This window comes from Podarcis raffonei, chromosome 8 (assembly GCF_027172205.1).
Source record: "Podarcis raffonei isolate rPodRaf1 chromosome 8, rPodRaf1.pri, whole genome shotgun sequence".
Classification (NCBI taxonomy): Eukaryota; Metazoa; Chordata; class Lepidosauria; order Squamata; family Lacertidae; genus Podarcis; species Podarcis raffonei.
In genome coordinates, this window is record NC_070609.1 from 18,924,961 (window position 1) to 18,952,322 (window position 27,362).

Sequence of the window (27,362 nt, forward strand, 5' to 3'; positions counted from 1 at the left end):
ATAGCCTGGAACACCTGCCTGTATAGTGGCCGTGTGAATCGGCGCTCGCTTCTGTGCGCACTAAACTCTGCAATGAACGAGCTGCCAAGCGGCGTTCAGAGTCCAAGAATGCGTGTTAGCGAGGTCATGTAAAAGCTTGCCCAGAAAGCAAGGCGTGGCCCGATACTATGTTGCTTTTCTTCAATGCATTTATTTATTATGACATTTATATCCCCACTATTCCTCCAAGGCAGGGGTCTGCAACCTGCGGCTCCGGAGCCGCATGTGGCTCTTTTACACCTTTGCCGCGGCTCCGGGGCGGATACTAGTGAGGGGAGGAGGCGCATTGTGCGCCCCGACACTCCCCACTGTGGCGGGCGCTGTACTGGCTGTCACATGGGGGCGGTGTGTGCGTTAGTCCCAACGTCACCTTCCCGCCTGCCCGCCTGCTACATTGTAAGGGGCATGTACGCTGGTCACTGTTTTGAAGGGGAGTGAAGAACACACACACACACACAAAAAGGTAACTTGTTAATTTAACGTTTATTTCTATGAGGAGGAGTAATTCTGAGGGGTCAAACAAAGAAATAATAAAAAAGTGACAAAAAAGTTATTTTTATAATGACGAGTTTTGCGGCTCCCAGTTTTTTTTCCTTTGGAAACGGGTCCAAGTGACTCTTTTTGTCTTAAAGGTTGCAGACCCCTGCACCAAGGAATTCACGATGACATATATCGTTCTGTCCCGATCCATCGTTCCTCACAACAACCCTGCGATGTAAATTAGGCTGAGAGGCGGTAATAGGCCCAAGATCATCCAAGTGATCTTCGTGGAGATTTTATAGAATACTGTAATAGAATTGTAAAGTTGGAAGGGACCTTAAGGGTAATCCAGCCCATCCCCCTGCAATTTGATCCCGGACTTCCCAGCGTTGCTATGCGCGCACGCGCCCAACAACCCACGAGGATACACCACCGTGTCACCAACGTGATTAAGGGGGCGGGGCGTGTGTGCCCGACAGAGAGGAGCGTCCACGCATTACTCAGTCACTTTTTAGAAACACGCGTAAAAAAACGAGGGGAAGAGAAATCGACGCCTGCCATGAACGGTTTTCAGCACGGATCTCATTCACTACACGCGTGTCCGCGCGCGTCAAGCAGCGCCACGCCCGGATCTGCCGCGTGCGCCATCCACACGCAACTGCAAGGCGCGCTAGCTGTGCGCGCACGCCAACACGACGGCAGCCTGCCTGCCTCCCTTTCCCTCCTCCGGCCTTTCCCTCCGGCTGCTGACCCCCGGCCGGCCCCGCCGAGCTCCGCGCCCCGCCCAGGCCCCGCCGGCCCCCGCGGCGCCTCCCACACCCACCCGGGTTCGCGCCGGCGACGCGGCTGCTTTCCGACGCTCAGCAAGGGAAGCGCGCCGAGGTCGGGACCACCGATCGGGCCCGGAACCGCGTGGCAAGCAGCGAGGACGGGTAGGAAGAGGTGGGGGCGACCGAAAGCAACCGGTGTTTGTGTGCGTCTCTGAACTTCTCGGAAAGCGCTTTGCCAAGTAAGTTCAAGTCAACGGTCTACTGTTGTGGGTTGATTTCGAGGTGGGTGCGATCCGGAGTTAGCAGAGACGTCAGAATCTGGATAAGGGGCACGAAATCGCCTCCTTTTGGAGGTCGGGTTTCTTTTTGTGCGTGACTTTGCTTCCTGGAAAGTGCTAATACTGGTGGTCACCCGTCATTAGTGGACTATTAAATCTAAGTTGGGAGCTACTAGCAAAGTCAGCTCCAGGTTTTTGGAGGGCAGGATACTCTCCATGACCCCACTCCTCTTAGTAAGTCTTCCCCCTCACTGTGGCAGGTTTAGAGGGCTCTTGTTAGTGTGCTAGGGGTGGGGGTGGGGCTCTGACCTTTGCCAACTTAAGAAGAGAGGAAGCAGACCAGCTGTCCCTCTAGTTCTATATTGCCCGCACTGATTGACAGCTGTTTCTCCAGGGTTTCAATCCAGAGAACTTGCAGAAGCCAAGGATTGGACCTGGAACCTTCTGCACTCAAAGCAGATGTTCTACAGCTGAGCCAGGACTCTCCCCCTTGACGTTGCTGCCCCTGGTAATTGGGGTCCTTTTACCTCCTGGTGTGTGTGCCTCTCGGTGCTCAGTTGACGGGGCAAATAAACAGTTTTCCTTCCCCAAGCCCCATGAAACAGCTGCATAATGTGGAAGCGCGTGTGCTTGGGTTTCTCTGCATTAGTTGTGGTCTCTGAAAATTTAACAGCGTACAAAGGAGGCCTTCCTCCTGCAAAGGTCATCGGGGTGATCTTGAAATCTGTGGGAAAGACCCGATATTTTGGTATGATCCCAGGGGTTTGGGAGGATAACTCCGAAGAGCCGCATGACTCTTATTAGAAAAGCTTCTGTGTCTTCCCCAGTGGTGCAAACAGGCACAAGTTCAACAGGGGAAACCTCTCCCTCCCCCCACATCACGTTATTGGCAGGGAAGGCTTCTCCTGTTGAAGTTTTGCATGCTGCTCAGTTTGAAAAAGAGACAGGAGCCTAGGTGCTGGCGGTGGAGGTGGCTGGCAGGCAACCCTAAATGGGAAAGGCTTGGAAGTTTTTCCAGAGGAAGGTGGTTGAATGGGAGGCTTGTGTTAGGTAAGCATGGCAAGTGACCCGATCGACTCATGTTGACTAGAAATATTTGCTTGGTTTTAAGGGACAAAGAATGGCCCATTTCTTTGACTGCCTTTAGCAACATTCCTAAGGGAAACGCTCTGGGCTTGCGAGAATGCTGCGTTAGTGTTTTGCAAATTACAGAATTTCTTCATGGAACTTGGTGTGCTGAGATGGCCCGGAAGGGGGTGTTAGGCAAATGGATGGAGGGTGTGTCTTATGAAGGGCTACATGCAAACTGCCTGCAAGGCAGCCTGCCTCTTGAGGATGAGTTGCTGGGGCAAGGCAACAGAAAGGGCTAATGCTGTTGTGTCTGGCTGGCCACTGGGGGAAATGCAGGAAGTTGCCTTCTTATACACCTAGCTGACACTGAGCAGGAGTTTTTTCCCCCAGCCTTACCTGGAGATACCAGGGATTGACCCTGAGACCTTTTGCAGGCAAAGGAGCTGCTCAACTGCTGAAGTACAGCCTTTCCAGGATGCTGTGCAAACTAATCCTACAAGGGCTCTTCTTATGTGCTCTGTGGTTCTCATTTCTATCAGCCTGCTTGTTACACTCGGGAATGATTGCTGTCCAAATAATCTGGAGAGCACCGTAATAGCATAAGTCTTCTTCTTTGGCGTTCACTTGTAGCTGAGTAAGATTGTCTTCCATAAACACGGTTTTAACAATGAGTCCGTAAGTGACTGTGGAGGCTAATTCTGGACCCACACGTCCTTCCACAGTGGGGACATTGGTTCCCGGGCGGGAGTTGATCACGGTATGGATTTGCCAAGCGTGCCTTCCTCTTAGCACGTTTCTCCCTTGCGTCCTGAGTTTGAGTGTCTTCAAAGCCCATGACACCTTTGGTAAAGGCTGTTCTCCAATATTTCCCAGTTGTCGGTGTTTATACTACATCTGTTTAGATTTGCCTTGAGATTTGCCTTTAAACCCCTTTTGTTGACCACCAGCATTACGCTTTCCATTTTTAAGTTGGGAATAGAGTAGTTGCTTTGGAAGACGATAATCAGGCATCTGCACAATGTAAGTAGAACCTGCAGGATCAGGCCAATGGCCCTGAAAACCCCAGCTTCTTGTTCTTATGGTTGGCCAACCAGATGCCTCTGAGAAGCCTGCGCCGGCGGCAGAAGTTGGTGGAGGTGATGCTGAGCCAGATGGATCAAGGCACTGGCTCTACATAGAACACGTTCCCCTTGTTCGGTTTTTCCATCTGTAAAAGGGGAACAATAGCAACTTTTCAGGTGTTTTTTAATTGTGAGAGAAAATCACAGTACAATTTTTAAAGTGCTTGTGTATGTTCTAAAAGGTTGCATGCTAGTGGACCTATCTTCTACCTTTAGCCTGGTGTCTTTAGCCAGATCCGGTGAATTTCCTAGTTTCCTAATCTCTGCAGGCAGGAACAAGAAAAATCGTAGTCTCTTAAATTACTTTAACATACGAGACCAACTTGGTGGAGACGGTGTAATTAATTTCCCTTTCCCTACTAGATCTCCCTTGTAACTTAAGCATATCCTCCTTCACCAGAGGTGAGGGGGCGTGAACTAACTGAGTCTAGGATTACAATTCTGTGGTTTTAACTCCTTCATGTATTAACTAGTCCTAGGCTTGCTAGTTATATTTGACTGCAATTTCCCACAGTTGTTGTTAGCTATTTATTAATTTATATACTGCTGAGTTGCCAAAAGGGCTTCTAAGCACTTTACAAGTATAAACGGCAACAAATATAGCCAGACGTGTTTAAAATACACAATAATGCAATTTCATCCAAAAGTTGAAGACATTTGTTATTAAAAATGTAAGACAAGTTCATCAAGTTTTAACTATTAAAACTGTAAAAAAAGCAATTAAAACAATGTAACACTCCACTGACGTGGGTTTTAAAGTTTTATAATTTGCCCGAGTTTTTAATGTTCTGCTTCTTTTTTTAAAATGCAGCCACCTGTCGTTTTAAATGGATAGTTTTAATTGTGAGCCGCTCTGACAACCCTTCTCAGGATCAAGGCCAGGGTGCAAATGCATGGAGATATTAACTGCTGCTCCCCACCCACAAACCCAAGACAGTCTACTCCAGGCCCGTGAGTTCTGTGCAAATGGGGAACAGGCTTGCGGCAAAGGTGGGATGCTGTTGCTACTTATCGTCTTTGGAAGGGCTTGGTACTGAAATGAACCCAAGCATAGCTGTGAGGCTGGATGCCATGGGGGTCGAGTATGGGGGATATTTATAACTCCAGCATCCTGCTAGCCTGGGTATATTTAGACAGAGCTGCCAAACAACAAGTCAGGGGAGAGAGCTTGGCCAAAGGGCTTAGCTGAACTCCCGTGTGCTACACCCAAGAGGAATTTTCCTTACTGGGTCGCTTCTTCCCCTGCCTCTTGCAATTTTGTTGTCGTCGTCATTTAGTCCTGTCCGACTCTTCGTGACCCATGGACCAGAGCACGCCAGGCACTCCTGCCTTCCATTGCCTCCCAGAGTTTGGTCAGACTCATGAACACCATCCAACCATCTCGTCTTCTATCTTCCCCTTCTCCTTGTGCCCTCAATATCTCCCAACATCAGGGTCCTTTCCAGGGAGTCTTCTCTTCTCATGAGGTGGCCAAAGTACTGGAGCCTCAGCTTCATGATCTGTCCTTCTAGTGAGCACTCAGGGCTGATTTCCTTAAGAATGAATAGGTTTGATCTTCTTGCAGTCTGTGGGACTCTCAAGAGTCTCCTCCAGCACCATAATTCAAAAGCATCAATTCTTTGGCGATCAGCCTTCTTGATGGTCCAGCTCTCACAATACTAACCTACAAAAGCGATGAGCCAATGAATGGCCGAGTCCTAGGCAGGAACCAAGCCTCCCTTTCTGTGTGATGCAGCAGCAAAAAAATCTAATGCCATTCTAGGCTGCATCAACAAAAGTATAGTGTCCAAGTCAAGGGAAGTCATAGTACCACTCTGTCCTGCCTTGGACAGACCACACCTGGAATACTTACTGTGTCCAGTTCTGGGTGCTGCAATTTAAGAAGGATAGTGACAAGCTGGAACATGTGCAGAAGAGGGCAACCGAGATGACCAAGGGTCTGGAAACCAAGCCTTATGAGGAACAGTTGAAGGATCTGGGTATTTAGCCTGGAAAAGAGGAGACTGAAAGGAGATAGGATAGCCATTTTCAAATACATAAAAGGCAGTCACGTGGAAGATGGAGCAAGCAGCTTGTTTTCTCTTGCTCCAGAGGGTAGTACCTGAACCAGTGGCTTCAAGTTACAAGAAAGGAGATTCCCTCATTGCAGGGGGTTGGACAAAAAGACCTTGGCCTGCTCCCAACAGGTAATGTTGCGGTGGGGGGCATAGACAGATTGGCCTTATAGAGTGGGTGCCCCTGCCTCTCTTCATTATTCTCCCTTACTGCTAGAATTTAGATTTGCAGCTTCTTGGGGGCAGAGATCTGTCTTCCTTTCGCTCCTTTGTTTTGAGTATATTAAAGTGAAGTAAGGTTGGAGAACCTTTGGCTTTCATCTCTGACCATTGGCCATGCTGCTGCGGGGAGTTAATCCATATCAGGAAGGCTGTATGCTCCCCATTCCAAGTGCAAAGAGACGTGCATTGATGTTTCCACCGAAAATAACGATAAAAGGATGCCTCTCAGCTGGTTCTGGGGGCATTTTTTTTTTGGTTTCTGATACCCAATGTACCAACCTGTATCAAACCACTGACCCAATAGCCCCTTACAGCAAAAATTCTGGTTAACTATGCTAGGGAACGGACAAACTGCAGTCTGCATTAAATGTGTAGCCTGCTGTTGTGTATTTTCTTCTTCTTAAGATAGCAGACATGTGTGTTTGTGTGTGATAAGGACAAGAAGCAACGGAGTGGGCAGGCGGGGTGAGTTAACTAACATGCAGAGAAAGGGTTAAACCTTTGCACTCCCCATTCCCAGTCCTATCCCTCCCATCCTACTCCTGCCTTGGAAATCAAAAGCAGGATAGGTGCTTAGCTTAGGGGAGAGACAGTGTGGTGTAGTAGTTAGAGGACCAGACTAGGACCTGGGAGACCGGGGTTCAAATTGCCATTTGGCCAGTATTATTTATTAAATTTATATACCACCCTTAATCCGAGGATCACAGGATGGTTTACATAATAACATAATAAACATAATAAACAAAACAATAACACACACATCCTATACTTAGTTTTAAAAGCCATAGATTAATTAGCCAAAGGCATGGGTGAAGAAGACTGTTTTAACCTGGCGCCTAAAGATATGCAGTGAAGGTGCCAGTTGAGCCTCCCTAGGGAGAGTATTCCACAAACAGGGAGCCACTGCAGAAAAGGCCCCGCTCTCATGTTGACGCTCTCCAGATGAAGCTCACTTGGGCCAGTCACTGCCTTTCAGCCTAACCTACCTTGCAGGGTTGTTGTGGCAATTAAATGGGGAGAGGGAAAACCATGTGCACTACCTTGAGCTCCTTGGAGGAAAAGGTGGGATATAAATGCAACAAATTAAATGGATAAATTAAATGCAGGGGTTTAGCCTCAAGTGCACCCCCTCCAGGTAAGTCTGGAAAAGGGGAGCGAGGTGCTTCATTCTCTCTCCAAAGAGCGTGGCATCAGTTTGTGTGGGCAATCTAGCTAGTTAAAAGGAATGAATCATGAGTCACGGCAAAGCTTGCAGGCATCCCCGCAGAGGAGAAAACAAAAGGGCTGGTTTCATTTCAAGGTTTCCAAACCTGATGTACCCTTGGTTAACAGATTGTCCTCGGCAGAATGTCAGATTCAGTCAGTTGCAACTTTAAAGAACAATAATACTGCATTGGCGCATGTATTTTGATGTCCTTGTAGCTTGCTTTACTGTGGTATATATTCTCAAAACATGAAAATAAACACGCACACAAAGAGTATACAAATGCAAGAATTATAGGGCCACTCTCTTCTGTAGACCTGCTTGGTAGTCCATCGCATATTTTGGGGGCGGCAGTCTAGCCTGATCCAACTCCTCCTCCCTCTCTGGCCAGTGCATCCCATACATTTAAAACACATTGCTTCCCCCAAAGCAGGGCTTCCCAAACACTAGTCTCCAGCTGTTTTGGGACTACAACTCCCATCATCCTTAGCTAACAGGACCAGTGGTCAGGGGTGATGGGAACTGTAGTCCAAAACAGCTGGAGACCAGTGTTTGGGAAACCCTGGCCCAAAGCATCCTGGGAACCATGGTTTGTTAAGGGTTCCGGGAACTGTAGTTCTGCGAAGGGCAAACTACAGTTCCCAGGCTTCTTAAAAGCAATGTGCTTTTAAGTGAATGGTGCATGCACAGCCGGGCTGTCTCCTCTGCTGTGCTGCCTGTGGGTTTTTTTCTTTTCTTTCGCACCTTCTGGTCAGCAGCGCACGCTGCTGTTCCCCTCCAGCCTTTGTCCTGGAGCCAAGGCAGACTTAATTTAGCTCCCCTAATCTTTCCCTCTCTGCAACTAGCCAGTACCTTCCCTCTTAGTTTTTTAAAAAGAAGTTTGTTCCTTTCCCTCAGCTCCAACCAGCCCTTATCTCCTCGCGAAAGACCAGGGAGGCCCAGCAGTACGGAACCTGAGGGGTAGGTGCGAGGGGCTGCACGGGGCAGGTAGCAAAGCAATTTCCCCACCCTTTATCTGGGGAAAGGAGACAAGACGACCCCAAGGGCACTGCTGTTGTGCAGGGTGAGTTTCCTGCAAGGGTGAGCCTATGGGTGGGATAATATAACACCCTTGCGTGCCAAAGCCCAGCAGAATGGGCACCTCTCTGGGGAGGAACAGGGACAGCTGTGTCAGGGGCTGTAATGGAGCTGTCAACCGAGTGGTTGTGTTGGCTATTTGGAACGGGGCATGGCAGAATCAGGGGGTGAGCGTTTTTCTCTGGTGTGTAGCAATGCTTAGAAAGCCAGTTTTTTAAACAAACTGCAGTTCCCAGGTTTCTGTGGTGGTGGTTGTGGTGGGGCAAGCCATGTGTTTTCAACGTGCTTTAAACATAATGTTGTGATTTTTAGCATTGATGGAATATGCAGAAATGGCAAGTTTTGTCTCGCGAAATCAGAAATCAAGATGAGGCAGAATTCAAGGAGGATTGGAGAAAGTTTGTAGATTGTTTTTTTTTAAAAAAAAACTGTTGTAAACATGCTAAAACGAAGGTGGCTTTAGTGTACAAACAGCAGTAAAATACAGATTTGAAAATACTGTGGAAAAGGTAATATATAGAATAAGTAGCATGCAGCATAAATTAGAAAAATATGATTGTACATTGGCAAATGTTGCTTCAACTTTCTCTTTGAAATATATAAATAAAAGCTTATGAAAACAAATAAATGAAATAAACCTTTGGTGTGGATGTGACATGCTCCTGTGATGTCTAGCCTCACCCTGTGAAGGTGCAGCCATCCTTTCTGCATTTAAAGCAGCCTTGCAAAGAACCCTGGGAACTACAGTTCCCAGCGCCCTCGCTCAATTAAAGTTGCCAGGATTCTTTGTGGGGAGGGAAAGGGGCTTTAAGGGTACAGGCTTGTGTTCAACATAGTGCTAAGATTCTGCCAGCAAAAAGGTTGCGCAACGGAATCTCCTCCCCCTCGCACCCCCCTAAAACTGGTTGAAAATGGCCCTGGTGGGCATGCAGCCCCCAAGGAAAGGTCTGATCCAGTTGAGGTACAGTCAGTGTTAACTGGATCCACCAGTGGGTCCAAGGGGGCTCTTTTCTCTCTCTGCCTCCTTTCCTCTGAAACTCAGCACTGCAGTGCTGAGATTGTCCAAGGCGTTTGGGTGCTTGAACCCAAAATTCTCTGCATCATGCTTCCATCAGGGCAAATTAACAATAATGCAATTGGCTTCATTAATGGCGACAGATTGGCACATGCATCGGATCTCCTGTTTTAGCAGCCCCTCTGGCCCATCGGATGGATGTGGGTGGCGCTGTGGGTTAAACCACTGAGCCTAGGACTTGCCGATCAGAAGGTCGGCGGCTCGATTCCCCACAACGGGGTGAGCTCCCATTGCTCGGTCCCTGCTCCTGCCAACCTAGCAGTTCGAAAGCACGTCAAAGTGCAAGTAGATAAATAGGTACCGCTCCGGCGGGAAGGTAAATGGCGTTTCCGTGTGCTGCTCTGGTCTGCCAGAAGCGGCTTAGTCATGCTGGCCACATGACCCGGAAGCTGTACGCCGGCTCCCTTGGCCATCATAGCGAGATGAGCCCTGCAACCCCAGGGTCGGCCACGACTGGACCTAATGGTTAGGGGTCCCTTTACCTTTACCTTTGGCCCATCAGATACTAGGGGGTGGTGAAGCTTGAGAGCCTGGCAGAATAACCTACATAAATATTGGGCTCCTGCAGATCTGTTTCTTGAGCATTTATGTGGATTCGCTTGCGCACAGCTTACACAGAGGTTAAGCAATATCTAGCTTTAATTTTTATGTATATCTTATTGGTTTTATACTCCACCTTTCCTCCGAGGAGCTCAGGGTGGTGTGCATGGTTTTCTCCCTTCCTCATTTTTAACTTCACAACAACCCTGTGAGATTGTTTAGGTTGGGAGACTGTGGCTGGCCCCAGGTCACCTAGCGAGCATCAGGTCTGCCTGGGGATTTGAACCCTGGTCTCCCTGTTGCTTTCCTAACCACAAAAAACGTCTGTTGTCCGCCCTGCTCCACCTAGGATTTGTGGTTGCAGGGCAACAGCTAGGCACTTTTACCCATTAGAATTCTGCAAGCCTAAATTCCTTTCTGCGCCTGAATCCCTCCCACAAAACACAGGCAGCCCGGAGGCGACAGATGTATTGCCCCTATAGTGGGGTTCAAAATTGGCTGCCAGAGGCATGCTGTTTCTCCTGGTGCCCAGTAGCATTGCTAGCCCTGCTGGAGGCAACCCCAGCAGCCAACTCGCTTTCTTCCAGGAATGTGCTCCCCGCTGGGGTGAAGTTACTGAGCAGCAGGGAAAGGCAGGCGGGTGTTGCTCTGCAGCTACAGCAACAAACAATAGGGTGTGTATGTGTGGGAAATTAAGGCTACAAGGAACCGACAAAAGAACATTCAGGCAGCTCTAAACCTGGCCGTCCCTGGATTGTCCAGCCAGTCTAACCGTCTGCGTCCCCCCGTTTCAATCTCCCCAGCATGGAGAGAAGCTTTTGTACCCTTGTCCAATGGATCTCAAAATTACGAGCTGCCTGGGCAGGCCCAAACATCTCCTGCACATTCCACAAGGCTTTGGCGACACTCTGCTCCCTGCCAGAGCCTGGCTTCCACTTTTTTGGTCTTGTGCCGTGGTTGTGAGGTCCCCAGCAGTCGTCCTAGCAGAGGAGGAGGTCCCCCGCTTCTTTGCAGCCCCTCCCACGCTCATTGATTGACAGGTGGTTGACAGGTCCCTGCTCCTACCCACAACACCTCTGTCAGTCGATGCCAGCATCATTGCCTAGCTGCAAATCTGGCTAATTCCAGAAGGAAGTGTAGCTCGGTGGCAGAGCAAGTGCAAACACGTGGCACTGTACCTTGAAAACCCATTTTTTGAGAGCAAAGTGGTACTTAACGTTTAGAGCAGCTCCAAATGTGTGAGCTGAGGCTTTCTTAGTTGCACCGAGAAATCTCTTGGCTGACGTTTGCAGTTGAAAGCGTGGCCTTTCTGGCAGAGAGTGAGCCAAGGCATGGGAGTGTTCCTTTTCCCCTTTCCTGCTCAGTTAGTGATAGCAGCAGCCAAACATGCAAGCCAGAAGGATGTTTGTGGAAAGGATCTGTTTGTCTGAGCACTATGGGGCTGGGGTAGGAAGTGAGGAAGCAGGGGCCAGCCTCCCTCCTGGGCAATTGGGTGTGTGCCCTCCAGCATTAGTCCGATGGTGGTTGTTGTTTTTGAACCGGTGCTTAGCAGCGAAGTCATGTGATGAATGCCGACGGAAATTGAGCCAAATGGGACCCCTGAGGAACGGGTGGGGGAGAGGGGTACAGAATGGAGTACAGTGGTACCTCGGGTTACATACGCTTCAGGTTACATATGTTTCAGGTTACAGACTCCGCTAACCCAGAAATATTACCTCAGGTTAAGAACTTTGCTTCAGGCTGAGAACAGAAATTGCGCAGCGGCAGCAGGAGGCCCCATTAGCTGAAGTGCTGCTTCAGGTTAAGAACAGTTTCAGGTTAAGAACAGACCTCCAGAATGAATTAAGTACTTAACCCGAGGTACCACTGTATCCTGGAGCAGGGCTGAGTACGTCGGAGGCCTGATATATACTGCAGCATTTTATTGCAAGCCTCAGTTGTTTTCCGTAAGTGCCGCCTTGGCCATCGGACTCTGAATTTTAGCTGAATTCTCCCTCTTTCTTGTTAAATGCACTTTGATCCGCATGTTCTGGTTAAGAGCACAACAGGACCTTTCTCTGCCGGAAGGTTGCGAGCTTAATTGCCTGCCAGGGCAGGCAGAAGGGAAACCCTGAAACGTCCCTGAGCACCCTAGAGACAGGTTATCATTTGCAAACATTGCAAAGCAGTTTTCGGTGGCTGCAAAAAAAAAGCCTATTGCCATAGTTACAGGCCTTTGCCCTCCCTTCCACAGGGCCACTGAGGCCATTTCAGGATGTGAAATAATGGGTCCAGCCCCAGGTGTTTGAGGAACCATTTCCTCTCCTCTCCCAGTCCATTTCCCTTTCCACCTGACTGATCTGAACACCCCCCCCAAACCCCCCCTCTCCCCACAGCTGTCTTGCTGACACTTCTCAGCCATCTTTGTTTCCTGCTTGCGTTTTGAGGGACGTTCTCTAATTCTGGAACGTTTCTCAGCAAAGCTCTATTTTTAACCGTACCCCCCTGGCTCCCGGAGGACTTGCTGTTTACTTTTCCGTCCTTATGAGTAGCCGACTTTGCATTCTCTCAGGGTTCCTGCTTGCTCAGTGGGAACTCCCCAACAGGCTGTGTTCTTTCTTCAGGGCAATGCCGAGTGAGGTGGGAAGCGATACCTGTTGAATTTCTCCTGGTTGCCTCAGATTGGTGCGTCCGTTGACAGTGCAGGAGCCCTCTCAAGAGGGAAAGGCAGCAACCTTGCTGGGAGAAAAGGGTGGAGGAGGGAGAAGAAAGGGGGAATGAAGAGGGGAAATGTTATGTACTGAAGTTCTCACCCTGGGCCAGCAGGGGGATACTGTAGATAGTTTTCACTCAGGTCCACATATGCAAATAAGGGATTGAAAGTGACATTCAGTGATTGGATAGTTACAGAAAATGGTTACTGTTGCCTTCTAGTGGAGCTCTATATAAGCAGGCTGGCTGAACCCTTCAGTTCAGTTCTGGCCTGGCCTGTGAATAAACAAGAGCTGTTTGAAGAATCGCTGTGTCGTCTGATATGTTCACCCACAACTTAACAGGAAATGCCCTGAAGAAGAAGAACATGTCTGAAAAGGTGGAATTTGTAGCTCATGGCAGCTGTTTTTGGTGGAAAACAGGATAGGGGAAAAAGGTTTAGCCCTGAATTTTAGCTGAATTCTCCCTCTTTCTTGTTAAATGCACTTTGATCCGCATGTTCTGGTTAAGAGCACGACAGGACCTTTCTCTGCCGGAAGGTTGCGAGAACCCAATAGGGTTCTCTTTGCATCCTGGAGCGGCTAGGGCTCTGGAATGGATTCCGGACTCAAAACAAGGTACAACTGTACAGTGGTACCTCGGGTTAAGAACTTAATTCGTTCCAGAGGTCTGTTCTTAACCTGAAACTGTTCTTAACCTGAGGTACCACTTTAGCTAATTTGGCCTCCCGCTGCCGCCATGCCACCGCCACTCAATTTCTGTTCTCATCCTGAAGCAAAGTTCTTAACCCGAGGTACTATTTCTGGATTAGCGGAGTCTGTAACCTGAAGCGTATGTAACCTGAAGCGTCTGTAACCCGAGGTACCACTGTACACTTTTTAGAAAGTGTGCTTAACACAATGTGTAGTTGGACCCCGTGATAGGGAACCTCAGGGCTAAATGCAACCTACCACGACTCTCTGTATGGTCCTCAGCTCTCTCTCCAGGCCACACCCCCTTTCACCAGGCCACACCCCTTTCCCTCCAGGCTGCACACCTCACCAGCCTTACTTTGTGCTCTTCCTGGGAGTTTTTGCCTTGCTGGAATGCGTCCTTGAATTCTTACGATTCTTGCTTGCCTGGATGGTGGCCAGAAAGAACCACAGAATTGGGAGGGACCCTGAGAGTCATCTAGTCCAACCCCTGCAATGCAGGAATCTCAGCTAAAGCATATTACATCCTGCACCTTGCTCAAGCCAGGAATCTGACTATCCATTGTTTTTGTATCTCCTCAGAACAGTCATGGACTTGTGGTTCCTTCTGCCTCTGTGTGGGATCTTGATAGGATCTGCAGTAGCAGGTAAGCTTGTGGGAGGGGCAGGGGGGGGAGGAGGATGAGAAATGGCTGAGAATGTCTGCTGACATTTGGGCATTTTGTACTCTGCGCAAAAGGAAAATCCAGTTCAAAGATATACTGCACCTTATAGTCAAAAAGGATCTTGTTGAGCCAAGGTGGTGTAGTGGTTAGAATCTCGGACTAAGACCAGGGAGATCAGGGTTCAAATCCACACTCACTGGGTGACCTTGGTCTAGTCCATGGGGAAGCAAACTAAGGCCTCTACCCAAACGCCTTCTAAATCCGGCTCGTGTGGACGGCCCGGGAATCAGTGTGTTTTTACATGAGTAGAATGTGTCCTTTTATTTAAAATGCATCTCTGGGTTATTTGTGGGGCATAGGAATTTGTTCATCCCCCCCCCCCAAAAAATATAGTCTGGTCCCCCACAAGGTCTGAGGGACAGTGGAAAAAATTTGCTGACCCCTCGTCTAGTCACTGCCTCTCAGCCTACTTTACAGGATTGTTGTGGGGGTTAAATGGGGAAGGGGAAAACCATATACACTACCTCAAACCTCTTGTGGGGGGTGGGGGGCGGCAGAAGGTAGGATAAAAATATAATAAATCAAATAAATAAACCTGAACGTGCCAGTATGTGCTTGAATGTCACCCCAAAATAGCAGGTGTCTGAAATTGCCCCTTATATATCCAGGCCTTTTCAGTGTTGTTTTGTTTGTTTTCCTAATTTATATGCTGCTCAGTTGCCAGGTGGGATAGGAAATGCAATTTAAAGAGGAGGAACAGTGGGGTATAAATAAAAATAAATAATAAAAACAAAACATTTCCCTCTAAATGGGGTTTATCAAGATTATAATGCTAAGTTGTTTAGTATAAAGTGATTGATTAATGGGGGCGGGGCAGGGAAGATTTAAGGATAACCATATTATTAATCTCCTCTCTATATGTGTGTGTGTTTGTTTGCCTCTCTTTCAGAACCACCACAACCCAAGGACATTCCACACGACCCATTCAATTATGGTGAGCCAGTTGTTACTACCTGGGGTCAGGAGATAGATGGCAAGGGCAGAGACCCCCTAACAGACTTTTGGAAACAAAAAACGTGTTGTCCAATCTCCTTGTTTTTGAACTTAAAAAAACTACAACTTTAAAAGAGGCGTGGATGACTCTGACTTGGAGCACAGCACTGATGCAAAGGAGAGGGGTTTTTTTGTGTTTTTTAACCTTCCGTCACCACCTGTGGAGGCTATTTTCCTCAGCCTATGTCTCCCTTGCTCCCCACAGTGGAGACCCATCCATTCGAGGAAGCGGGGCACTGTCTCACCAAGATCAGTCTGTCCCCAGCCAGCCCTCACATGTCTGCCTACCTCTTCACTGACAAGAGGTGGCTCTGGTAGTCAGCTTTCTATTCCTTAGTCTCAGTGCTGGCCTTCTAGGACTCAACAGGGAGGAGGAAACCTGTGCCACATTTAAAGGTAAAGGTACCCCTGCCCGTACGGGCCAGTCGTGTCCGACTCTAGGGTTGTGCGCCCATCTCACTTAAGAGGCTGGGGGCCAGCGCTGTCTGAAGACACTTCCGGGTCACGTGGCCAGCGTGACAAGCTGCATCTGGCGAGCCAGCACCAGTGCCGCACACGGAAACGCCATTTACCTTCCCGCTGTAAAGCGGTCCCTATTTATCTACTTGTACCCGGGGGTGCTTTCGAACTGCTAGGTTGGCAGGCGCTGGGACTGAGCAACGGGAGCGCACCCCGCCGCGGGGATTCGAACCGCCGACCTGACGATCGGCAAGTCCTAGGCGCTGAGGTTTTACCCACAGCGCCACCCGCCTCCCTGGCGTGCCACATTTACACCGTGCCTTAAAAGTGCTGTGATACTGCTTTAAACAGTCGTCTCTTCCCCTCGCCCCCCAAGAACCCTGGGAGCCTATTCCTCTCACGGATCTACAATTTCCAGAGCGGTCTCGCAGTCAATCCCTCTCCATGGGGAACTGGGGGAATTGAAGCTCTGCGAGGAGAATGGGGCCTCCTTTCCTTAGTTGGCGCTTGCTATCATTGGCTTGGGGACGTGGGTGGCGCTGTGGTCTAAACCACTGAGCCTAGGGCTTGCCAATCAGAAGGTCGGCGGTTCGAATCCCCGCGATGGAGTGAGTTCCCATTGTTCGGTCCCAGCTCCTGCCCACCTAGCAGTTCGAAAGCACATCAAAGTACAAGTAGATAAATAGGTACAGCTCTTGCGGGAAGGTAAATGGCGTTTCTGTGTGCTGCTCTGGTTCGCCAGAAGCGGCTTAGTCATGCTGGCCACATGACCCAGAAGCTGTCTGCGGGCAAACGCCAGCTCCCTTGGCCTATAGAGAGAGAGATGAGCGCCGCAACCCCAGAGTCGTCTGCGACTGGACCTAACAGTCAGGGGTACCTTTACCTTTAGATATCATTGGCTTGGGAGCTCTGCCTACGGTTTGGGCTACCAGAATTTCGCCCTACCCATCCCGATGGGCACCAGCTGCTATTGATCTGGAGAGCACTGGGTTGGGGAACACTGATGCAAAGCATCACAAGAGCGTCCCCTCATTCCAAGTCGGGGATATGTTCCCAGCTGGAAATGACCACTTCTTCCTTCTCCTTCCTTCTCAGATTACCACTCGCTGAGAATTGGGGGGCTGATTTTTGCTGTCGTCCTGTTCCTGCTTGGCATTCTTATTGTGCTCAGTGAGTAGATTATCTCCCTCTCTCTCCCCAACCCCCACAATTCCCTGCCTTATAATGAGTCAAGCTGAGCCATGGCACCTGCTGAATTTCTCCAACATTGCGACTTTAATAAAATGCAGCTGCAGAAGCTGCCGGTGTGGGGAGGAAGGGCTCCTTTCACACACCTGTTTAGTAGAGGGCTGATTGCTCAGGGCGAAAGGGACACTGCCCCACCAACTCTCAGCCTGCCCTCTGCCAGACCCAACTTTGCTTTCTTACTTACATCCAGCATACATGGTATTACTGGCCATCCTTGTCCTCAATCTCAGTGTCATAGGAGTCATCAGGGAAGCGGATGTGGACAAAACTAGAGTTAGCGTGCTCTGGCGCCACCTACTGTTGACCTCCCTGCCTCGCCAGTTCCAAATGGGAACCAGCCACCACTGTCCAGTCGTTAGTTTTTCTCCTCTTAAGACCCACACAGCGGGGCTCAGTTGCACACTCTGTCTCACCCACCGGGTAGTTTTACCTTTTCTCTCGAAGACTGAAAAGCAGCTGGTGGGGGCAGGGTAGGAGGGGGAAACTACTGAAGGGAAATGCATCAGGGAGCCCATGTGGACATATGGCTCAGCAGTAGAGCATGAGACTCTTAATATCAGGGTTGTGGGTTCGATGCCCACATTGGGCAAAAATAAAAATAAAAATCCCGCATTGCAGGTGGTTGGACTTGATGACCTTTGTGGTCCCTTCCAACTCTAGAATTCTATGATTTTATATATGAAGCTGTCTTTTACAGAGTCAGGCATTTGGTCTGCCTTGTTCACTATTTCTGCCTCTGACTGGAAGTGGCTCTACAGGGACCCCAGCAGATGTCTTTCCCATCGCTCACATCCCTGGAGACACCAGGGATTGAATTTGGGGCCTTCCACAGGCAACGCTACATGCTCTGCCATAACTTTCTACTGCCACCTTCTGGTGGTCTTCTACAGCACGTTAACAGCACATGCAGCTGCTAAGTGTCACCAGGCTTGTAGATAAATTGGAGCCTGTGAGATACAGGAGGGTGTGTTGGCATCCTCTGGGGAACCTTGAGGTTTGCAAAAGGAAAACACATCAAGGGGAAACCCGTAGGGGGGCATCTTCTCCAACCGAAAGCGCAACCCAATGAAAGCTGCTTGTGTCCTCAGAATGCCGTTGAGAGGGTGTCTGGAATGGAGTTTTCGGGAGGAGGGCATGGCTGGCTGGAACCCCGAGCAGCGGCACTCTGTGCTGCAACATTTTGTTGCAGGTCTCACTTGTAGTCTCTGAGCCCCATGTGGACCTCAGACTGTTGATCTATTTAGCTCAAGACTGGCTGGCTTCAGTGCTCTTAAGTTTAGTCTTTCCCATCCTGTCTTTAGATATTTTGTGAATTGGAGTTGGGACTGTCTCTATGCATTCTGCCACTGACCTGTGGGCTCCCTCTAATGTAAGATTACCAGATTTTTTGTCAATGAATCTGGGGACACTTATCAACTTCAATGGTTTTTGTATGGGGACTGATGTGTAAATCCGGGGACTGTCCCGGGAAAACGGGGATATCTGGTAACCTTAAATTACGAGTGGGCTGCTTTCTGTTCCAACCACTTGGCAACACTCCCTTCCCAAAAGAATGCTGGCAATCCCAGAGTCTTTGCTTCTCACCTGTCCCCGTACTGATTCTCTTTCACTGTTTGGGATTTCTCTCTCTCTTTCCCAGGTCGACGTTGTCGCTGCAAGTTCAACCAGCAACAGAGGTAACGCCTTTCCCCTGGAAAGCTTAAATGGGTGACCTAGGATAGAGGGGCTATTATATACGGCAGATGCAGACAGGTGACCTAGCAAGAAGAAGAAAAAGCATCTAGAGCATCTGTGATCAGACCATTCCTCCAGAAGTCTGCAACAAACTGATATCCTGTCTTTTATTCTTCAGCATGCATTCTGAGGTTGATAATCATTTACTCCAGTACCTCATCTAATCAAAAACAGCTAAGCCTTCTTGTAATATAAGTTTTAATGAGGTGGAATCAACCTCTAAAGAAATTCTTGATTGGCAAAATATACTTTATCTCTTGTGCCAGTAGTCTATTACACAAATAGGCCAAAAACCAATCTGCCTCTGTGAACAAACAGGCTTTGCACTCTGTCTTTGTCTTCTTGGAACCCTCCAATCAGGAGGCCAAAGATATTCTCTCGCTCAGAAATTCTCTTCTATAAGGAACTCTGCACATGCTCTGAAATCCAAGACACTGCTTAAGCAGGTAAAATGTAACTAGCTAGGTCAGGCTGGTTTTTCTTTTTCTTTGCAAGTCTTGTGCATGATTTTGTTGCCTTCCCTTTATTATTATTTAAAATGTTTGTATACCGCCTCTCATTAAAACAATACCAAGGTGTACAGTAAAACAGTTTGATACAAAACAACAAGAAGTACAATCGGAAAAAGATCTTCTCACACACCCTTTCCTCCAGATAAAAACTATTTATACTTGGACATTTGGCTTCACTCATTTCCAAAGGAATTTCTCACTAAAAGCTTCCCCATGTGCTAAGACTGCACAGTTGTTAAGCTGCCTCCTTTGTTTTCTTAAGGAGCTTTCACAAGATTTTGTTTATTTATTTCTTTATATATATATATTTATAGCCGGCACTTTCATAAAAACATATCCAGGTGGTATGCGACATATAAGGATAAAATCAGCCAAAAGCATCCATAAATACATCAGTAAAACATAGTGATTGCTTAAAAAGAGATGGTTCATGACAATATAGTTTTCAAAAGACATCTTAAAGAAGGAAGGGATGGTTCCTGCCGAACTCTAGTGGCAGGGGGTTCCGCAGGGCAGGGCGTGCCCCACTCAAGGCTCAGTCCCTAGTTTAGACCAACCCAGCCTTAGAAGTGTTGAGAACCAGCCAGAAGTCATCCATCAGACAGTCTCAGTGACTGAGGTGGACCGTAAGGAATCAGGCAGTCCTTAAGGTATTTGGACCTCAAGTTGTTTAGGGCTTTATGAATGAACACAAGTAACTTAAATCTGGCCTGGTAGCAAGACAGCAAATTGTTAAACTTGGGGCTTTGGAAAAGTAAATGCAAAGCTTCTCCCTCCCTGCCAGTGGCATAGCGTGGGTTACCAGCACTCCGGGCTACCTGGAGGAGCGAGGGTGAGAAGGAGGGAAACAGACAGAGACAGAGAACGCATGCGCATTCAGCTGCCTAACAGCATCTGCGGCACCCAAGAGATTGCAGCTGTAGAGATAAGAAAAGAAGAGTTGTTCCATTGCCCGGAGAGGTTCTCATGCAGAGCCGTTTTCAACAGAGCCCAGCAACGGAATTGTGTAACTGTATTGAGACAGCACCAGGTGTTGAAATTTGGCGGCTTTAACAATTTTGCACCCCTGTGGCCCTCCCCACGCTACGCCTCTGCTCCCTGCTCTCCCACCACAATAGTTGGGTTGGAAGGAGCAGTCCTTGGACTTCCGGGTTGGCGCCATTGTTTAATGGCGGATTCCCTCCGAGCTCCGGAGGGAATCGGCTCCGTAGCGTCTGGGTCTGGCCGCTGCGGCGAAGCGGGGACCCTTAAAATCACAGGCGCGGATGCCTGTGAACACAGAGACTCGGCGGGCACCATTTGCGCCCCCCCAATCCGCGACGGAGCCTTTTTAAAGGCTTCGGAACGGAGGCAGGGTGAGGCGTGGTGCTGAGAGTACTCCCTCGCCTACGGAGTGAAGCCGCAAGCCATTGACAGAGAGCGCCAACTTCTTCCAAGACCGATTGGACTCTAAAATATAAACCCGTGAGTAATACGGAGATTGGAACCTTAAAAATCTTTAATTTTGGATTTGGAACGAGCGGGAAGGGGCTAAAAAGGAAGTTCACCCCCCCCCTCTTTGTAAATAATTTAAAGCAAAGGACTGGGCAGCTAAGGTCGAGAGAATCTGTTTTTTGTTTTTTAATGAAAGATCCTGACTTCACGGTTTTGACACTATAAGAAGATTTACTGGAGGATAAAAAGAATCTTGGGAGCTGAAATTTCACCCCCCCCCGAGACCCGGGAACGTCCTATGAGAAAGCCTGTTGCATTGAAGATTTTGACAGCTGTCAAGTGAGCTGCTAGTCAGCTAGTTGTCAGCTGGAAAAAGAGAACATTGTTTCTGCTGTTTTTGCTGGTTTACTTGGTATAACTTGTTGAAAATAAGGAGGGCTGATACAAAATAACTGGACTTTTGGTTTTGAGTTGAAAGGAACATTAAGGAACTAAAATCCCCCTAGAGGGGTAATAGGGACATTACATCACAAAAATGGCTGGAGTATGTAAAATCCAAGCAGAATTGGACAGAGCACTCGTTCTCTTGGGAAACTTGCAAGATGAGTACAATGCTTTGTCTACAAAGGTATCACTACTACACTGGACAGTAAACAACAGTTTTGAGCCTGATAAGGACTTGAAACAGGAAGCCCATTCAACTGAACAAATAAATGAAACTGAAAGTGTAGATACGATGGAGCAATATGTTGTTTTTGAAGAAAATGAAGGAGGAGCAGGAGATTTGCAGGAGTCAAAGGAGAGTTACAATATGAGGCCTGACATGATGATAAAAAAGGACAATAAAAACTGGATGTGGAAAGCCTGGTCTGAATGGGAGTCTGGAAAATGGAGAGATCCCTTTTGGAGGAGATCTGAAGACCTGAGGATTACAAATTTGTTGGTGAAAGCTGGAGCTTTGGGGACATCTGGATTTGAAAGAAATTTGAAACAAGAGTTGGAGCACCCCATAGGCTTTGCCTTTAAGTATGGAGGACTGGCTGGAAGCAACATGGATTCTGTTGGGCCGGAGCCCCTCCGAGACTTGGGGTTTAACATCAAGGACTATCAAAGAGACCGGCAGAAAGGAACTGAGAGAGATATAAGGGCCTCGGATGTGAGATCTCCAGGCTAAATAAATAACATAAAGACTGATGGATATTGGTTGGGGACTGGAACCGGGAAAAGGGTGGGTGGAGGTTGGGAATCCAAAGGGTACATAAGGATAATTTGCTTTTTATAATTTTTTTTTTAGTTAGTGGTAAGGAAATTGGGTAAATCGTGGAAGGGAAATTTTGGTCGACTTTAGGAAAAAGGTTTAAGAATAATTAATGAGGTATAAGTGTTGATGTGTAATTTTAATAAGGTAAAATTGGTTTCTTTTCTTTTTAAATTAATTGAAAATAAGGCTGTTAAAAACAAATTGAAGAAATGGAAAAAAGAAGTAAAGGAAAGCAATAGTATGTTAGAACAAATGTTTAAGCTAAGGTAAAGAAATAAGTTAAGGACTTGCTGAACTGACAATTTAAATTGGAATACAAGAAGGGGAGGTGTGAGGAAGTCTGAGAAATAAGGTTAAGAATAATAAGTATTAGAAACTTTATGTGTTTTTTCTATTCTTTTTTTGTTTAGTTTTGAATGTTATGTATTTTTGTGTTTTCTGTTTTGTTTATTTTTTGTTTTTGTTTGTTCTGTGTTATTTGAAAATGCTAATAAATATTTAATTAAAAAAAAAAGAAGGAAGGAGCAGTCCTTGGCAGTAGGAGTCAGACCACCAGCCCTCCAAACAGCAGAGCAGAGCCTGTCACAATCCAAAACACGGATAATCAACCCTTTGGGGCCCATGGATATGTGAATAAATCCATAGTTGGAAAGGCTCATTGGCTCGCATCACCTTAATTAACCATTTCTGTTGGTGCCCTGAGTAGTTATTTTATCTGTCAACAGGAGGAGCTATTGCTTTGCTCTTGTACAAAACACCGAGGTTTTTAAAAAACAGAAATTGCTGCAGGATATGAAGAGAGCAGGGCATTTTTGTTAAGCACAGCATGACAAATATTTTTTTCTATTTACAGGACTGGTGAACCTGACGAGGAGGAGGGGCCCCTGCGCAGCTCGATTCGGCGTAAGATCCGGCCTACTTGAGTTATCCTTCACTTTCCCCTGCTGCGCCCTTCTTTTCCTCATGCTTGAGGACTAGACACTTTAAAAAGAAAACCGGGGAGCTGAGCCTTGTGCCTACGTCAGATTTATTCCTTTCGTTAAAAACTTTTTATTTGTTTCTTTCGTAAAAATTATACACTGCTTGATTGCAAAAACAAAACAAAACGAAAGCTTATACAGTCATATCTCGGGTTGAAGTAATGGAGCGCGCTACTTCCAGGTTTCTATGCTTGCACATGCGCAGATGCTCAAAATGATGTCACACGCATGCACAGAAGCAGCGAAAAGTGGTGTGTTCGTGTGCAGACATGCTGTCGCTAGTTACGTTTACCTCTAGATGCGAACGGGGCTCCGAAACGGATCCTGTTCATATCTAGAGGTACCACTGTATATATATTAAGGGGTCAGCAGAAGGTAGATTGGGATCTGCTGGTAGGATTTCTAAGTGCCTTGGAATAGATTGGCAAGGACTCCTGGCTCAGGTGTTTAACAACAGCAACCAGCATATGACTTTGTTCACCTTAACTGAGCAGCTGAAACAAAGAAAGATAGTGGACTTTTGTGTGGCTGGACTGCGTGTTCAACTTGCGTCCCATCTGCACTACACATTTAAAGCAGTATCAAACCACTTTAAACACCTATGGCCTCCCCCAAAGAATCCTGGGAGCTGTAATTTGTTAAGGGTGCTGAGGGCTGTTAGGAGACCCGTATTCCCCTCACAGAGCAGCAGTTCCCAGAGTGGATCAATTGAGTGAATCAATTCTTCTTTCCAGGGAACTTTGGGAATTGTACCTCTTTGACAGGATCCAGCCAGGCAAAAAAAACTTGAGGCACAAAGAAAGGCCTGTGAGGAGGTTGTGGCCTGAGGAGGGCCAGATTGAGATGTCTGGAGGGCCGCATTCCATCCCCAGTCCTCAGGTTCCCCACCCCTCTGCTAGATCCTGCTCTGTGGGGCAAAATGTGTTTTGGGACTGCTTTAATTTGTCATGTAACAGGGCACACTGCTGGGGCAAACTGTTCCTGCCTGGGGTGGATTAGGAAAAAAGAAGGAAAGAAAGCTTAAAGCCTTTTAGGGAAACAACCGTTTTTTAAAAACTGTCTCTTTCTGACTCTCCTTGCTAGGTTTATCCACAAGGATGAGATAGAAGAAGCCTGAAACTGGTGAGTTGCATATACCGCAGGACTGGGGAGATGGACCGCTGGTTTGGACGCACTGGCTGGGCTCCGGGTCCCGCTAGCATGCTCCGAAAATCAAGTTGACAGCTTTGCTCATAGTTTACACTATATTGAAATTGAAAGTGATCGTAGAACTTTCCAGTGAGCACTACTGAATGGGCAGTGTGTCACAGTGGTTAGACTTTGGGACTAGGACCTGCGTGGCCAGGGCTCAATCCAGGGGTATTGTGGGAAACGCTGAATGGCGGCTCGCACACCCTGCCAATAGTGCTGACTGGAACACCAGAGGGGTTAAAGAGGGGGTTGTGGGGCAGCCACCAGTAGGGCAGGGTCTGCCGGACCCCTGGCAGCCAGTGGAGGCTCATCCATTGGGGTGAATGGGCATTCCCTTGCCAAGCTCAATCAACTCAGCCTGCCTGCTTTCTTACTTCCAGCCAGGGGTTGGCACTACCTGCCATCTTCATGCCCCCTATCCTCAGCAGGGAAGAGGCCGGTGGAGACAAAACGAGAATTAGTTGTCTCTGCCAGACATTGTCTCTAGCACCACCTACTGTCGGTCTCCCTGCCTTAAAACCTACCAGTTCCAAGAGGCACCGGCCAACCACTACTGGCAGCTGTCCAGGATTCCTGGGTGCCAACTCTGGGCCTGGCAGAGGCAGTCCTTGAGGTACCCAGGGCCTGAGCTGCCTAGGGCTTTTAAAGGTGAACCCTGTCCCTTTTAATTTAGCCAGGCACCTCCAGGCTTGCAATTACAGAGAGGCCTGGAAAGCAAGTACACAAGAAGCTGCCTTATCCTAAGTCAGCAGCTCTCCAGGATTCAGGCAAGAGTCTCTCCCAGACCTATCTGGCGCTGATGGGATTCACCCTGAGACCTTTTGCATGCCAAACACGTCCTCTCCTACTGAGCTGCGGTCCTTTCCTCTAAATTGACTGTGAGACACCTCACAGAGCAGTATGTTGTGGAGAACCATCTGGAGAAACTGCGATCTCATCAGGGCTCTCTGGAGGCATCTGTTGGGCTTCTGCCTTTCTGGATTTATTTTGAACAACTCCTTCTGCACCTGACTTTTCTTTTTCTCCTCCCAGGCTGCTCCTGACATGTCGTTCCCCCCATGATCCAGAGTGTTCCTGTCTCTGCACTGCACACAGCCCTCGCCTCCCTGCTCCCCAGCAAGCCGCCTGCCTTTTGCACCAAACCTGGCAAATCGCCAGGCCTGCTGTCTTCGTGGTGATCCCAACCTAACTTGGAAGTGCTTAGCTTGCTGCGAGACTCCGAGAGAAAGGGGTTGTTGTCCGGCGCATTTTGCTCAAGCTTAGTCCTCATCCTAGGCGATGGGGGATACTAAATCTGCCTCCCTGGTGCTCAAACGGTTACGATGAGACTTCCCAAGAGCGGTGGTAGAAATGATTTTCGGACATATCTAGGCATAAAGGCTGGCAGCTCTGTCCATGAAAAGAAAACAGAAGGGTTGTTCTTCTTCCAGAGAAGCTAGGAGCTCATCCAAAGTGGGGGGTTGCTTCCACTGGCCTTTCAGATTGTCACTCAGTGCAATCTCAGTGCAAGTGCAGAGTGCAAGCCAGCCTTTTCTTACTTGGTGCGTTCCAGATCTTGTTGGACTCCCAATTTCCATCAGACCTGGCCAGGGTGCCCAATGGCCAGGGATGAAGGGAGTTGCCGTCCTGACGACATTTGGATGGCACAGTTTTGGGAAAAGCTGAAGGCGAGCACTGTCTCCAGAAGTTGTTGACACCTGTCTGTCTCGAAAGACAATGGAGTGTGCCTTGGGGGGGTGAAGTCTAATCGCTTTGTTAACAGCACCAGAGTGACCTCCCCAGGGCGCAAGCCTGGGCAGTGTGTATGGAGGTCCCGGGCTGCCAGATGGCAAGACCCTTCTCTCGGCCTTGCTGATGTGGCCCAAAGGAAAGCAGAGCAATACGTTTGACAGCAGCTTGGCTGTAGGAGTTGATGGACAGAGGCATACAAGGCACCATCCAACCACCTTGAGAACTGCAGATTTGTGTAGGGTTTTCTCCTTAGCCTTGTCTTCTCCTGAAGATATCCCTCAAGACAGCAGAGGTCTAGGATCTGAGTCTTCCTTTACCTAGTCTTCCCAAGTTGACAAGGAGCCCCATTTGCCCCTCACTTCCCTCTGCAGGACATGCAGAAATCACCTTCTTGACCATTGGGCCCACTATTGGTCTCATCCACTCCATCTGCTGGAGCCTGTCTTCATATGCAGGGGAAGTCCTTAACTCACTGAGGGTTTGAGACCCATCGGCTACCCTCGCCTGGTTTAGCTGGCCACTTTAAGCCATTTCCCAGAGTGTGGCTGCTGTCATATGCTGACAGCTTCTAGGAGCCACATGTGAGAGCTGAGTGCAGGGTGGGGCCCAAAGCTGAACAAACTACCCCAGAAGGAGCATAATGTGCCCCCCATCAGAGGTACTACCCCTCTCCTAACACCCCACCCCCAGGAAAAGGGTGATGAATAATGCAGCCCCAACCGTGAGGCTCCCTAACCAGGATTTTGCAATTCCCCCAGAGCCTATTTGTTGTATTTAGCAGCTGCAGCCACAAGACGTAGTGGGGAATATTCATTTTGTTCCTGTCTGGTGGAGTGCGAGTTCCCAGCCCTGCCAAATGCACAATAATACACTCTTATAAATGGGAAGGGAGTATGAGATCTTTTTTTTTTTTATGAGAGTAAATTGAGGCCTTTCTTTCTTGAACAAAAAATAGTGACAGTTTCGACAGGAAGAAGAAGTTCTGGCCTTATTACAAGCTTGCTTTTTTGCCAAGAACTTCCTACAGTCAGTGCAGAATATCCAGCTGTTGGGCTCAGCAAGCTGGCTGGATCTAACCAACTAGGGATGCAGAAGCCGTAGCCCTTCCAGATGTGATAGGACTCTCAACTCAAATGCCTATGGTAACTGGGGCTGCTGGGAGTCCAGCACCAAATTAGAGGACCACGGCTTCCCCATCCTTAGCCTAAATCTTTGCCTGTGGCATAGCAATGCAGCCTGGCTCTGAAAATCCAGACCAGAACTGGAAATCTACTCCCAGTTGCCGATGCTTCAAACAACAAAACCCGGAGGCAGAAAGTAATTCCCACCTTTGCCCTGAGTGTTGGGTGTGTAGGATGCAATAAATGAGTGTGTACGCTAGTTCTCCTGTTATACCGCCTTCACCTGCTTGGAAAAACGACTCTCAGTTATAGGCTAACCTTGCTGTGTGTGGTATCATTTGAGGTTACCTGCATTCTCTCGCCACAGAGCAGTGTGGTTTCTTTCCAGCAGAGGGCAGTGCCATAACATCCACCTGCTTCGGTTTCGTCTAGGCTGCGTAGGAGGAGCAGGTGTGGGTGGCACCTGTCAAAGCTTAATGCCTGATGCTCTTTGTGCTGCTGGCCCTTAGGAAAGCTCTCCACTGAGCCCCGTTCCCCTGGTTTCGCTGACCCCTTTCTATGTTCCTGACCTTTTATGTCTGCCAAGTCTCTTCCACGACATTAAAATGCTACTTTCTCCAGCTGCGGTGAAATGTCAGACTTTGCTCTCTCTGTGTGTC

General features: G+C 48.3%; 1 protein-coding gene across 3 annotated transcripts; it reads left to right on the forward strand.

Moving 5' to 3' along the window:
* Positions 1 to 1,016: 1,016 nt before the first annotated feature.
* On the forward strand, positions 1,017 to 27,323 carry FXYD1 (FXYD domain containing ion transport regulator 1). 3 transcript variants are annotated; one of them, XM_053398362.1, is made up of 8 exons: positions 1,017 to 1,528; positions 13,897 to 13,961; positions 14,929 to 14,973; positions 16,587 to 16,661; positions 18,379 to 18,415; positions 22,534 to 22,583; positions 23,744 to 23,782; positions 24,884 to 27,323. In XM_053398362.1, exons 2-7 carry the CDS (start codon positions 13,904 to 13,906, stop codon positions 23,764 to 23,766), a joined length of 288 nt encoding a protein of 95 aa, XP_053254337.1. In that variant the 5' UTR covers positions 1,017 to 1,528; positions 13,897 to 13,903; the 3' UTR covers positions 23,767 to 23,782; positions 24,884 to 27,323. The 3 variants fall into 3 exon arrangements, with proteins under 3 accessions (XP_053254337.1, XP_053254336.1, XP_053254338.1); XM_053398361.1 differs by lacking the exon at positions 1,017 to 1,528 and adding an exon at positions 8,110 to 8,199; XM_053398363.1 differs by lacking the exon at positions 1,017 to 1,528 and adding an exon at positions 8,205 to 8,302.
* The last annotated feature ends 39 nt before the right edge of the window (positions 27,324 to 27,362 follow it).

Bases quoted from the DNA above. Each gene is read 5' to 3' on its own strand.
- FXYD1 (XM_053398362.1), top strand. From the start codon at position 13,904: ATGGACTTGTGGTTCCTTCTGCCTCTGTGTGGGATCTTGATAGGATCT. The intron at 18,416-22,533 runs GTAACGCCTTTC...TTCTATTTACAG, and splicing joins AAGTTCAACCAGCAACAGAG to GACTGGTGAACCTGACGAGG. The intron at 22,584-23,743 runs GTAAGATCCGGC...TCTCCTTGCTAG, and splicing joins CCTGCGCAGCTCGATTCGGC to GTTTATCCACAAGGATGAGA.